This window comes from Castanea sativa, chromosome 3 (genome assembly GCF_040712315.1).
Source record: "Castanea sativa cultivar Marrone di Chiusa Pesio chromosome 3, ASM4071231v1".
Classification (NCBI taxonomy): Eukaryota; Viridiplantae; Streptophyta; class Magnoliopsida; order Fagales; family Fagaceae; genus Castanea; species Castanea sativa.
Window position 1 is genome coordinate 53729340 of NC_134015.1, and position 13663 is coordinate 53743002.

General features: G+C 36.8%; 1 protein-coding gene across 3 annotated transcripts; it reads right to left on the bottom strand.

The window, feature by feature from the left end:
- Positions 1-506: 506 nt before the first annotated feature.
- Positions 507-12707, bottom strand: LOC142627958 (uncharacterized). 3 transcript variants are annotated; one of them, XM_075801861.1, is made up of 9 exons: positions 12436-12707; positions 10212-11918; positions 9742-10102; positions 8729-8813; positions 5602-5658; positions 4923-4982; positions 4601-4822; positions 2511-4079; positions 507-1587 (listed from the first exon to the last, which is right to left on the bottom strand). In XM_075801861.1, exons 2-9 carry the CDS (start codon positions 11833-11835, stop codon positions 1084-1086), a joined length of 4482 nt encoding a protein of 1493 aa, XP_075657976.1. In that variant the 5' UTR covers positions 11836-11918; positions 12436-12707; the 3' UTR covers positions 507-1083. The 3 variants fall into 3 exon arrangements, with proteins under 3 accessions (XP_075657976.1, XP_075657978.1, XP_075657977.1); XM_075801863.1 differs by having other exon boundaries at positions 2511-4064; positions 12436-12706; XM_075801862.1 differs by lacking the exon at positions 12436-12707 and adding an exon at positions 12283-12410.
- Between the last annotated feature and the right edge of the window lie 956 nt (positions 12708-13663).

Here is a 13663-nt window from a genome sequence, read left to right on the forward strand (position 1 = left end):
TTTGAAAAATTCCTTACACATGCTTCCTTCTCCATCCATGGCTTCTATTTATCTACAAATGGCTATCTATACTCATTCGTGCATGGCTATCTATATACTCATTCGCGCATATAATTGTCATAATGTAGTCACTGCGAGACTCGTGTAGTTAAGACAAACCGTTGGAAAGAAGCTAGGGACTTGAAGTTGAGAACTTTCAAACAGTGTCAAGTGTTATGGGTAAAGGGGGAGCTAATTACATATATGCTTGTGGTGTTAGCCTTACGATTATTATGCATTCCGAAATTCTATGTTATTTATTCTGTAGGCCATAGTAGACGTTTTCTCGTGCATTAAAATTCTCAAGTCTATATACCCATGGCCATAAATCTTAAAAGTATCATTAGGTAAATATCAATTCATAGGACCATGCAAATACTTCCCCTTAAAAACACCAAACATGAACAACCATGAGCTCTAGCCTGCATTATGGGTGATTGAAGGCTGATTACAAAGGCCAAGAATGTAAAAAAGTGCAGCTTGAAAACAAATGGTCAAAGGCAAAGTTCATCTCTAATTCACCAAGACTCCACGCCAAAAGAAACTATAACCTGTTAGTAGAACTGTGAAATTTTCTCTGATTGTTACTACTTATAAACAGTTTCTGCTATTCCGTGAAACTACACTATGTTAGCAAAAACAGCTCCTCTCATTCTAACCCCAAAATGAGAGATCAATGGAGAATATACAAGCAAAATGTCTGTACACAAACCTATCAAAACAAACTGACTGATATTATTACATAAACCAATGGATTAACTGCCCATGTGAAATGAATACCTAGAGCATATTACCCCAGCTTCCCCGAATCACTCCTGCTGTTTCTCATTCAATTCACAAAAATATTCACCAAACAGACGGAGACCTTCATCCTAGCCTTGTATGCAGATGTTTGAATCACCAGAATCCCCTAATTCAAGTGTTGGGGAAGACTACTCCATGAAGATCAAATTTCCTCACCTCTCTACTTCCACTCTGACACCTCTTGGGTGCTGAAATCCGAGGAAGTACAACCAACCCTGGTTAGTATGGACAGATCAGCAATCAACCAAGTCTATCTTTACCATCACCACTGGAGCTTTCAAAAGTCAATCCTATGTTCAAACTTGTATTAGATCTGCATGCACGCTTCCTTGGTTTTTTCATTGTGGGAGTAGCCAGAGGACCAAGGCTGAGCTGTTTTGCCATGACCACAGCATGTTTCTGCACTGTAACATCTGTGTTGCTTGTTTTTTTCTTCTTGCAAGATCTGTTGGGACGAAGTGAAGATAAATTTTTGGACACAGGACCTTCACCAGTTATACTTTCTTCATGACTAGGCTTTGTGCTCAAAAGACGATCTGGTGCACATGAATCTAAACTCAACCATGAAAAATTACTTGAATCATCCATCCCTTGATTAGACAAACCCAACTCAAGGGAAGGAGTGATGTCCTTTCCAAGGATATGAACATCGCCTTGAGGATGACAATGGGTCCTTGGTTCGCATTGTGTATCATTACTAGCTGCACCTGTTGCTAGATTTTCCAAAGCAATATTCTGGCCCTCCTATTAACAGGAGACAAAATAGAAAAATCCAGGAATAATTAGCTACTCTCCCAGAACAAAAATAAATGAAGTTCACAGAAAAGAAGAGAGAGAGAGAGATGGTGAGATAGCAAAAACTATAGAGACCAGAACAATGTTGACATGGCATAAATAAAATTTGTAAAGTAAATTAGTAAAGCCACTTAACTTAGTGTTCATAACACTATGATATGCTTTAGGCCAAGATAGAATATAGAAGTCCTAGAAAAGGAGGGAGAGCACATTTGCAATATCAAAAATCAAAACACAAGGTGCATTTGATTTATCTCAGCCAATTAAAAGCAGCATCATTAGAGTGAGCTCCATATATATGTGTGTGTGTGTGTGTGTGTGTGTGTATTTTAAGAGGCACCTGGGGTATTGGATTAAGTAGTGAAAGAATGGCTGGGGCTGGATTAGCTGTCTTAGATTTGAATCTTTGCCTAACATGAAAACTGAATCATCCTAGTTCATTATTATAGCTATGCAAATTATCCAAAGCAGGATTCAATCATATACAATTATTCAATCAGAAGAGTCATACTAAAGATTAATAAATAGCGAGTACTTCAATAGAAATTATTTTGTTTTCAACTGATTATGCCAACTTTATAAGAAGAAACGGACCAAAGATAGAGCAAAATGGCTGAAACGTCTGAAATGGGAAACCCAGTTTAACCAATCATCTAGAGAAAATTTGAGAACGCAAATTCTATAGTTTTAGTTCTTCTGTGAGGGATGATGATGAAGTTTTCAAGATATAAAAGGTCAAACTTTACCTTGGAACCCCAAAATTTTATGTAAAATGAGTTTCAGTCTGCAAATATATAGAATTTGGAGGGGTAATAGTACTTAACAAAAAAAGATGCATGCTTCTCATTTCACATAAGAAAGAGTTGAGTCACCTTATTATGAATCTCAGCAATTTGTTCACAGCCTGATCCATCCTCTCCTTCAGAATCAGCCATCTCCTCACACTCAAACTCTACATGTTCTTCAATTTCTTCATCAGAGTCGCTCAATTCTTCCTGTTCCATCACAATCTCTGGATGAGACTGGTCACCTATATCATCCATGGGATATCTGCTGATGTTATTACTTGGTATTGCCAATCCATGTCCACCTGAAACAAGCTTAGTACTGACTGTGGGACAAATATCACCCTGCTCATAATGTGGGCCATTGATGTTTTGGGATTTCGTTGTAGACCCAGAGTGTGATGCTGCCACTACTGACAAAGTTGGATTACATGCAGTCACATCTCTATTTTCCATGCCTTTCTTATTTCTGGATGTATAGCTTAGGTGGATCTCTAAGTCCAGTTCATTAGCTTTCTCCATAGGACTTGCTGGATTAGCACTAGTAGCCAGACCACGACTTGCTAGTGACTCAGTCTGGACAGCATCAAAAGCTTTCTCAGTACTTGCTGAGTCAGTATATACTTGATCAGTTCTTTGTAGCAGTGGATGGAAGTCAATGCCAGAAGATACTGTAGATTCCTTTGACTTCAGAGATTTATTGAAACCTTCAACATAGTTTTCTGGGTGAGGATTATGGAAGAGATTTAGGTTCAATTGAGGCTGATTTCCTGAAAAGAAACTGAAAGAACTAGAAGTGCTAGTGCTGCAGTTCAAAGGGTAATAGGGCAGATGTCCATCTTCAGGGGACTGGAACAGTAAAGGATGCATCTGAAGATCAGAATCAATCTGTCTTTCCACAGGAATACATTTATTCTTAGCAACTTCAGATTCTTCCATATGCGAATATCTAACATTGTCTTTCAGTGGACTATTTTTTTTCTGTACTGTTTTTACTAAATGGGTGGTTCCCAAATTCATAGCATGAGGAATTCCGGAAACTAAATTTTCTATTCCAGAGTTACCAACACCTCCAGGCACAGATTTCTTGGTAGGTGCTCCAAACTGAAAGCCTTTGAAGTCTGTCTGAGAGACTACACGAACAGATGGTGGAAGATTCACAGGAGGCAAGTCTGGCGCTAATTTCACTAAGTGAGAATTAGAAGCACCACTTTTTTTACGAGCACGATAAGGCCGAAACCAGAATTGAGATTTTCTGTTATTTGACGTCAGTCCAGAAGCTGGATGATTTGGCTCCATGATATTAGATGTACCATTTCTAGCACTAGCAAACTGAGATGCAATATAAGGGAGCTGGGTACACTGTGAGGAAGGTGAAAACTTGTGCATGATACCAGTCTGGAGTTGAGCCTCTCTAGAGCCATCATAAATTTGCTGTTCCCTCATATGAGTACCCTCTTGTGATAGTGTATTCCCAGGATTGTCTTTTACATTTGAGCAAGGAAGTGCAGAAGAATTGAGGCTGAAGCCATCCGGCCTCCAATCTGCTAAAAACGCCTGGTGAACATAACCTTCCCCTGCATTATCTGTGCTCTCATCTCCACTTTTATTATCTCCTCCAGCATTTTCAGCCTGATCATCCTGTAGCAAGTACAACTGTACAGAGTTAAATTATCATTGGCGAGATGAAGCTAAGCTTTATAGTAAGGTTTATGAGCCAAGCCCAGTCTGAGACCAAACTCTTCTACAGTTCTACCTCAACGAAAACGAGTAATGCTGAGGTGCGCTCAGCGCAAGATACAAGTACAAACACATTTACACATTAACAAGGTTACAAGTAAGCATTATATTAGCAAGTAAATTCATGGTTTCTGTTTTTTCTAATTCAATCATTTATGGACCATATTTCCCATTCCATTCAACATTACCATTACACTTGAAAGCTTAATAGGTGATGAACAAAGATTGCACTAAGTGACTCAAAGCAGAGGCCAACTAGTAACCACAAATTTTGATGAGACATAGTCTGCGGCTGTGCGTGCATGTTTTAATTATTATCAGCAATTCAGACAAAGTTATCTGATCCATAAAAAACTAATTAGAATATTGTATAGAAGCAATGGGAAGATATGAATAATTAAATTTCAATGTGGTTTTCTAGATCAAAGGTAACAAACCTCCTTTTCAGATGCAGTTTGCCAACTTGCCAAATCTGCAGTTTTGTTCTTTCTTCGTCTTGACTCATACAACCGCCGCCTCTCCTTTTTTTCTGCATCCTGCTTATATGACCTCTGAGTTCCAAAGGCAACACGCCACTGCCGAGGTAGTAAGGATGGATCTCTATGTGGGACAACAAATCGCCACACAGACATCCAATCTAATTTATAAGCCTTAAGTCCCTGGGATATTTGTATCAGATAGTAAATCACACAGCTATCAATCAAACAGAAATCCTCTTAAGAAAAATAATAAATTCAAAAATCTCTAGGTTGAATTTACCTCCTGAATACATGTTATCTCTTCCACAGTCAACGGAGAGGTTTTCATTTTCCGAACTGCCTGCATGAAGTAGTAAACAACTACATTAAAAGTTTACTGATGAACAGAAGGAGGACATAACCCAAATGGCATACTTGTTTATCTATCAAAACAATCTAACTAGAGACCACCTCCTGAACTGATATAAGACCAATGAATCACCATTTAAAATATTCAAACATCCTAATAACATAAATTTTTCTCAACCATCAAGGTGATGAGATGTTTAGTTGAGTAGTCAAAGAATGCATATCCACTCTTTTGGATCTTCCACTTAATCTTCTTGCAACGTTTTAAGATACTTTGTGTTCACCATCATGACCATAGAGAATTTTTATTTTCAATAAAACTATTATTACTGATCAAAAAAATTAGACCAAGAACGATAAATTTTGGAGATAGATAAAGATGAAGCCACAAATTAGCAGCATTGTTTTATACAATTAAAACAAAAATGTTATAGCCCCACCACTTATAAGTTCTGTGTGGAGGGTAAGATCATGGGGCCAAGACCCATTGGGTGCATGTATAACTTGCCAATTAAAAAAATAGCTTAAAATGACTATCAATTAGGATGAGCTAAGATGAGATCAAGATAATTTAAAATTTATCTTGTTTGTGCTCAAGACTGTTGAGATACCTTTATGGGATTTTCTGGCGCTTTAGAAGAGCAACGATTCTTTTGCCTAACAAAAATCTGCAACAAAAGTGGTACATGTCAATTAAAATAGTCCACTATTGCTTAATCATGACAATTATGTTGATGAACTACAACACATCTCAAACAAACATGACACTAACCTTCAGAACTTAAACGAACTAACAAATGCTATAACTCCCTAACATCATGATCATGAAACTCTAAAACCAACTGCAATCTTTATTCAACAATTTACATAATGACCAAAAAATTAATTGACTATATTAATCTCTTATCAAGTTTTTTTTCTTTTTTAATCCTTAAGAAGTAGTACTGTAAAACAATTTCTTTCCTCAGAGAGAGAGGATATTGAATACACAAACGCTCATAGGTAAGAAAAACTCACATATGGTAAAACTCGTTGACCAAAGAGCTAGGATTGGAAATGGGACTTTTTTTTTTTTTTTGATAAGTAAGAATGATATATATACGAAAGGCTACTCTATGCCTGAAAAACACAAGGCAACCCAGAAAATACAAGAAGAAGAAAACAAAGAGAAACAAAAGAGAAAACCAAACAACAAAGAAATTACAAGAGGAAAAGGGAGTAAAGAAAAGAAGGGAGGGAATCACTAGACGTGAGTCCCCACGCCTGAGACCAATCAAAAAGAATTCCACTAAAAGAAGCAAGCAACTAATCACTAGAGCTATCCAAATCCTCAAAAGTCCTCCGATTCCGCTCCTTCCAAATACACCATAGGATGCACAACGGGACTAAATTCCAGATCTGAGACGAATGCTTCCCCAGCCAATTCCACCATCCAAAAAGCAAGTCTAGAATCGATCTAGGCATAACCCAAGCCAAGCCAAGCCAAAAGTTATAAAAACAAAGCTCCATAACCGATAGGCCATCTCACAATGAAGAAGTAAGTGGTCTACCGTCTCTCCACAATGACGGCACATAATGCACCAATCCACAAAATCCAATCTCCTCAATCTCAGATTGTCTCCCGTTAGGATCTTATTCCAAGCTACACACCAAACAAAAAAAAAAACTCGCCTAGGGGCCTTTACTCTCCAAATAGCTTTCCAAGGAAAGATAGTTGAAGAAGAATTTCTTAATTTGTTATAATACGACTGGATGTCAAAAGCCCCATTAGGCTTCAATTTCCATCTCATCCGGGCTCCAACATCCATAGGAGGGGTTATAGCACCCAATATACGAAGAAACTGCAGCCCTTCGTCCATCTCCCAATCATTAAAAAATCTGCTAAAACGAACATTCCAAAATCTTCTATCCTTCGCCCCCTGCCTAGGCAAAGAAGCTTCAACAGAAGCCTCCTTATCAATGGCAATACCATATAGCCTTGGAAAAGCCAATTGAAAAGGTTAATCCCCATACCACCCATCCTGCCAAAACCTCAGCCTATTCCCCAACCCAACCACAAACTGACAATTTTTGCTGAAATCCTCCCAACTCATGCGAATACTTCTCCACAAACCACACCCATGAGCTCCCCTACCCAGCTTTGAGGTCCATCCCCCCCAATCTTCCCCATATTTTGAAGCTACTACCCGCCTCCATAACTGACCCTCTTCCTTCCCAAACCGCCACAACCATTTCCCCAATAAAGCCTTATTAAAGGTAGTGAGTTTCGTTATCCCTAAGCCACCATTGGCTATAGGCGCACAAACTTTATCCCATCCTACCAAATGAATCTTGCTATCTCCCCATACGAAATCCCTTTGCAACTTTTCAATTTTATTAGCCACATGAGTAGGAATTGTGAATAACGATAGAAAGTAAGTCAAAAGACTAGAAAGCATACTCTTGAGTAACATCAATCGACCCCCCTTAGACAGGTACAACTTCTTCCACCCAGTTAATTTCCACTCAATATTTTCCAAAATTGTATTCCAAATTGAAGGGGAATTGTGAGAAGCCCCCAAGGGGAAATGGGACTTTTTAAAAGGATACCTGGCACAGCCCCTCTGATTCAGGGAACACAACCAAAATTATTTCAGAATTTATTGCTTCTGATTTTATTGTTGTTTGAATATATATAAATATATAAAATTTTAAAAAATAAAAATAAAAATATTTTTCAGATGCGAATCAGATTTCAGGTTTTTAAGATAGGGATAACATTTCAGATTATTTATTTTATTTTTAGTTGAGAATTTTGTGGGACATAATACACTCACAAAACACATTAAAATAGCCATCAAGAAAACAATAATTGAGTCTTGCAGCGCATCTAGTTTCCTGCCAATGAGATTTGGCTCAAATGGTACTTCCTCCTTCCACAAGAATGGGTGGAGGGTGAAGTCATTGGTTTATTAACAACTAGGTGCAAGTGTAGCTTATCAATGAAAAAAAAGGTAACTAATTTCCTTTCATCTTTTGACTGATATAATAGAGCTTCAAGCCCTTAGAAGTTTGAAGACAAGAAAACCAAAAAAAAAATTATGTCCTTTGCCATTAATAGCTCCTTCCCTCCATTGCAGAAAGAGCAGGAGGAATAGAAACACAAATGTCTAAGCAAGCTCAGAATTCTGTCTAAACAATGATTACCAGAAAAATTCTTTGTTTAGAATTCATCTAGGATGCACAGATACTCCACTTTTGCTCATGTACCCGCTTCCAATACGTCTCATACTGGTATCATACCAGATACCTCTAAGATACATACCCAGTCATTTAAAAAAAAAAAAAAACCAAACATCTAGGACACACACATGATATGAATTGGATATCGTTCTAATCCAACCCCCGATAATGAGGGATAGCCCAAACTTGTAAGAATTTTTATGTTTTATAATTGGTTTCAATGTTGAACACTTACCTAGTTATCTATTATTTACTCTTTTGATCTTGGTTTGTTTTCTAAACATCATTTAATCCATGGATTCACTTTATTATCATTATTGCTTTTAAATTGATACATACTTAACAATATATAATATAAATTCTTAATAAGTTATTAATACACGTATCCTTGACGTATCGTACCCTAGTTTTTCAAAAAATGTTGTATCCCCGTACCCATACCCGTATCATACCCATACCCATACCCATACTCATATCCGTACCTGTGCATCATAGGAATTCATAGTCTAGAATTACCTGATGCTTCGTTTTGCATGGAAGAAAGCGTTGTTGAATAGCCTTCCAATCTGTATTGTATTCCATCAACCCCAGTGCTAATAGCCTGCATTGATTCCCAATATAAAACATGTGAAACTTCACAAGCCTGCCTTATAAGGTTATTATAGATATTAGATTACTATGACCATGGCACATGGAAGTACATACAGGAAACAATCGTGCAACATAAAGTTTAACGTGTAACACCATCATCAACTACAGAAATTTCCATTAAAAAAATATACAGAAATTAAAAAGGCCCTACCTAGGAACCTATCAAAAAAAAAAAGGATCCACCTAGGAACTAAAATGAAAAAAAAAAAACTATTATTTAGTTACATACTTGTATACTTGAAATAACTTTAATCATGTATGGAGATCTTAAAGCTACTGTTCCATCATTAGTCAGACCTGGTAAAATTCACTATGCAGCAAAAGCTTCTTTTAGATATGATTTCATCTCCCAGTGTATCAAACAATATACCTATTCTAATAGGTGAATAAGGCATTAAGGATTGCAAAAATTGCAAATCATAGAAGAGATTCCTGTTAGAAAGCAATCCTAAGATTTTTATTTTAATTATTTATTTAAGATGTTATATTCTAAAAAATGAATCCGAATTCCTAACATGCTATCAACTCCATGATTTTCATCAAAATGTTTCTTTTTTTTTTATAAGTAACAAAATATATGTGTGTGTGTATATATATATATATATATTTTTTTTGTTACTTATAAAAAAAAAAAGAAACATTTTGATGAAAATCATGGAGTTGATAGCATGTAACGTCAAATGATTTCTACATTTAAATTTCATGGGTCTTTCTCTTATACCATGACAAAAGTATAACTACGAAAAGCAATGCACCTTGAAATGAAAGTATTCTAAAACTGAAAATAGTGGGTAATCAATATCAAGTAAAGCCCCCAATTCTGCAATAAAACATTCAAACAGTCATCTACCAAACAGAGAAGAAAGCATGCAACTCACTCATCCTCTGCATCGGTGAAAAGCACCCGACTTACAACAGCTGCAGGGGGTGGCTTATGTGGAAATAATGAAGGATTGAAGAGAGGAAAAAATCTCTGAGCTAACTTTACAATTTCCTTGGGAACTAAAGCAACTGATTGCTTCTTGGTGCTTTCTACAAGTGCAGCAGCCATTGTTTTTTTAGGCAGTTGTTGACTGGGTGCAGATGAAACCATGTTAACAGCAGAGGTAATGGGTCCCCTTAAAACTTCAGAATTAGCTTCAGCATACAACGGGAAAGAAGGAAGGGGAAACAGTGGTTCTCTTTCAAAGGGAGCATCACTACTAGATTTCACAGGACAATGCCGATAGTCCTGAACAGCTGTGGAAAGAATTTCATACCAATGGCAAAGCATATAAAGGTTAAACTTCTGAACAAGCAAATGACTGTAAAAGCATGAAAAACACTTGAAAGCTTCCACATAACATACCAGTATAAACATCATCCATATATCTCCCAACTAAATTGAGTGGAGCCACATCCAAGATGGACAGTACCAGATCATTTGTCGAAGGCACCCACTTGCTCATTAAAGAGTCCTCGATGTTTTGGTAAGAACCCACTTGCTCATTGAAAACCCGTACACATCTTCCTTTAGAAGGAGACATGTTTTGAGAAGCCAACATCTGGTTATTTACAGGATAGCATACACTTTGTGCATTAAATGGAGGACATGACTCTAAGGTGGATTGTGCTGGGGCCACTTTGGGATGTTCATCTGGCACTGAGGAGCAAACATATGGAGGGTTAAAGCAAATACTAGGATATGGGACACTTCTCCAGGCTAATACTTCATTGCGTTTTTGAAGCATCTCAAAAATCAGTCCCCGAACCTGGGAAGCAATTTGTTGCCGAGTAGGGTCAAGAACACTCAGAGAAAATACTTGAATGAGAAGTTGCACATGTTCATGTATCAAACAATGTAACTGGCCTATTTGATGGAGTGAAAATCCATTTATAGAACCATCCTCTGCTGTGCACGAAAGAGGCATCAAAGTTTTCCCACAATTAGTAGGGAAGACTGCAGTTGGTCCATTTGGCAAAACTGGCAAGAGGGGACGTAATGGCCTCTTAGCCTGTCCTGAAAGCTTCTTTTTATATTGGGCAGAATTCTTTTGGCACCTGTTCTGCCTAGTCTCTGGCCGCCGCCCAGCTCCCCCGAACTCCTTTCTGGTTTTATCTCTAGGACTTTCATCAACATCACTCTCAAGCAACTCTTGAAGTTCTATCTCAAAATCAGCATCATTATCTTCATCTTCATCATCAACATTTTCATTCTCTTGATTTGACTGACCATCACCATCTCCACCATTTAAAACGGCTGCAAGAAACTTCCTGTATTCTTTTTCATCGTCAACATTTGGAAGGTCATCATCATCATCAGTTTCTTGAAGAAAAGTCTCAAGCTCATCGAGTGTAAAACTAGCAAGGGAATAACGAGCCCTAGTACGTTTGCAGATAGCATCCTCATTCTCTAAGTCTACTATGGGCATCTGGGATTGTGTTGAATTACTTAACTGTCCTACCAAAACATCAATATAATCACTTTCACTGCCATTGTCCTTTGTTTGAACAGTATCAGTTTTTGGCTGAGAGATTGAGCAAGATTTTCTCTTCTTAGGATTTCTGGAAACAGAAATTTTCAATTCCTTCTCACACACTCCTTCAGGAGACACCGAAGCTTGCATCACACTTTCCTCCTCGCCATGCTCAGAGTCTCCAACAGCCGAGTTTTGCACTGCACTACTTGGCTTCGACAAATTAACTCCCACACTATTATCAAAAGTCTTTCCCCCACTGTCAACAACATCACCATCCAAACCATCAATTTCAGAGCTCAAGCTCGAAGAAGCTTCCGGTGAAAGGGCTTCCTTTAGAAACGGGTTGAAATCCACATCTTCATCCTCATCCTCCTCATCTTCCTCCTCCCCCACTCCCTCATCCTCCTCATTTCTCAAACAACTTTCATTACACTCATTATCACAAGAATCATTACGACGGCCACCATGATTCTCAACCTCAGTTAATTGTGTATTATTCGAACTTAAAGACATCTTCAACAAAATGAAACCTTTGTGCTCTCAAGATCCTTATAGACATCTAGACACCCCGGCAAGCCCAATCATATATTGCCATCCTGAACCATGCCAAAAGCAGAAATTAACCCCCAAACAAAAACAAAAAAAAAAGTAATAGTACAGCCACCAACTATTGCAATGACAAATTTTTACTGATTCTAATTCGGACCCATCACTTATAACACTTTTTCGCTTACTAACAACCACTCACCACATCAATCGTTTGTAAAAATTTTGTAAAAATGTTCTTAGCACTAGCATTTTTGAAAAAAAAAAAAAAAAATTTCAAGCTCAACAAAGCATCAATTCCCGCATTATTATCCACATCAACAACTTAATTAGCCTACAATCCTAAAAAGCATGCTACTATACATATTCTACAATAAATTTAAATGCACGGACACGGCAAAATTGGCAAAGTACCCGTGTCCGACACGTACACGGCAAAATCGGATACGGATACAAACGTGTCGAATATGCACCCAGCCAAAAAAAACGTTTTTTTTTATTCCGGGCAAGGCACGGACACGGCCGGACACGGCAGAGCACAAAAAAAAAGGAGAACTGTTGAAAAACCTGGCATTCTTTCCGGCGATCCAAGGACCTTCGACCCACCACGGCGGTGAGACTCTGACTCTTTCTCTCTCTCTCTCTATCTCTGGCAGTCGCACCTCGTCGTTGCTTCTTGCGTTTTCCGATCCAATTTTTTTTTTTTTTTTTTTTTTCTCTACGGCTTTGGTTTTAGGTTTTAGCTTTGTCGTTTTGTTTTGCACCGTTGGGACCTTTCGTTGATTTGGGCTTTTTTGAACATTATTTGGTTGAGACACACTTTGTGATTTTGGATATGGGTCCAGACTCCTGATTGATAGGTTGGGTTTCTTACTTCTTAGGTTAGATTTTTTATTTAATAATTAATTTTTATATTATAGGACTGTACATTATTTATTTGTAAGTTTATTGTTAAAGCAAAGTTTAGTTACAAAATTGGTTGTAAATTTAGACTACAAACTTATTCAATATTTTTTTTTGTAAGAGGTGAATTTTGACAAATTCACCATTGAATTATATCTTCTTCTTATATCCTCCATGCTTGTAAAATTTCAAGAAAATTAAATATCAATAGCTATGTCATTAATAAATTTTTTGAATTGCAAGTTTTTTTAATTTAAAATTATGCACAAAATATAAACTTATAGATTATATAGTTAATAATATCTGATTGACACAAAATTTAACATGTGTATTAAGAGCATACAGAACATGCAATTCAACGGTTAGATTTTCAAAATATGTTGTAATATTTATTTTATTGAGTGAGTTGTAGTTTTAAGTTACAATCAATTTTGTAGCTAAACTTTGTCCTATTGTTAAAAAAAAAAATTTGGTTTTTATTTATGGGTATCGTTTTACCATTTTACAATCTATTATTTTAAAATTACTATTAGATATGATTTTTAATTTTTTTATAAAAAAAAAAAAGATATGATTTTTAATATTTTAATGGTTTACTTTTATAATCTAAAATATGTTCAAATATATTCCATATTGCCATGCTCTAGTTTTTTAAGAAATATTGTACCTCATATCGTATTGTATTCATATCATATTAGTATAATTTAAAACTACAAAATTTAGTTTTAAAACGGTAAAAAAAAAAAAAAAAAAAAGTATATTGTATTAAAAAGGGCGGGTGGGAGGGGGGGGGGGGTTGGGAAGCCAAACCATCAATAACGGGTACGTACTGGATATCCAAAACTGAAGAATTTTAGAACAGCCTCATCACTGTTATTACTTCTTGTTGAAT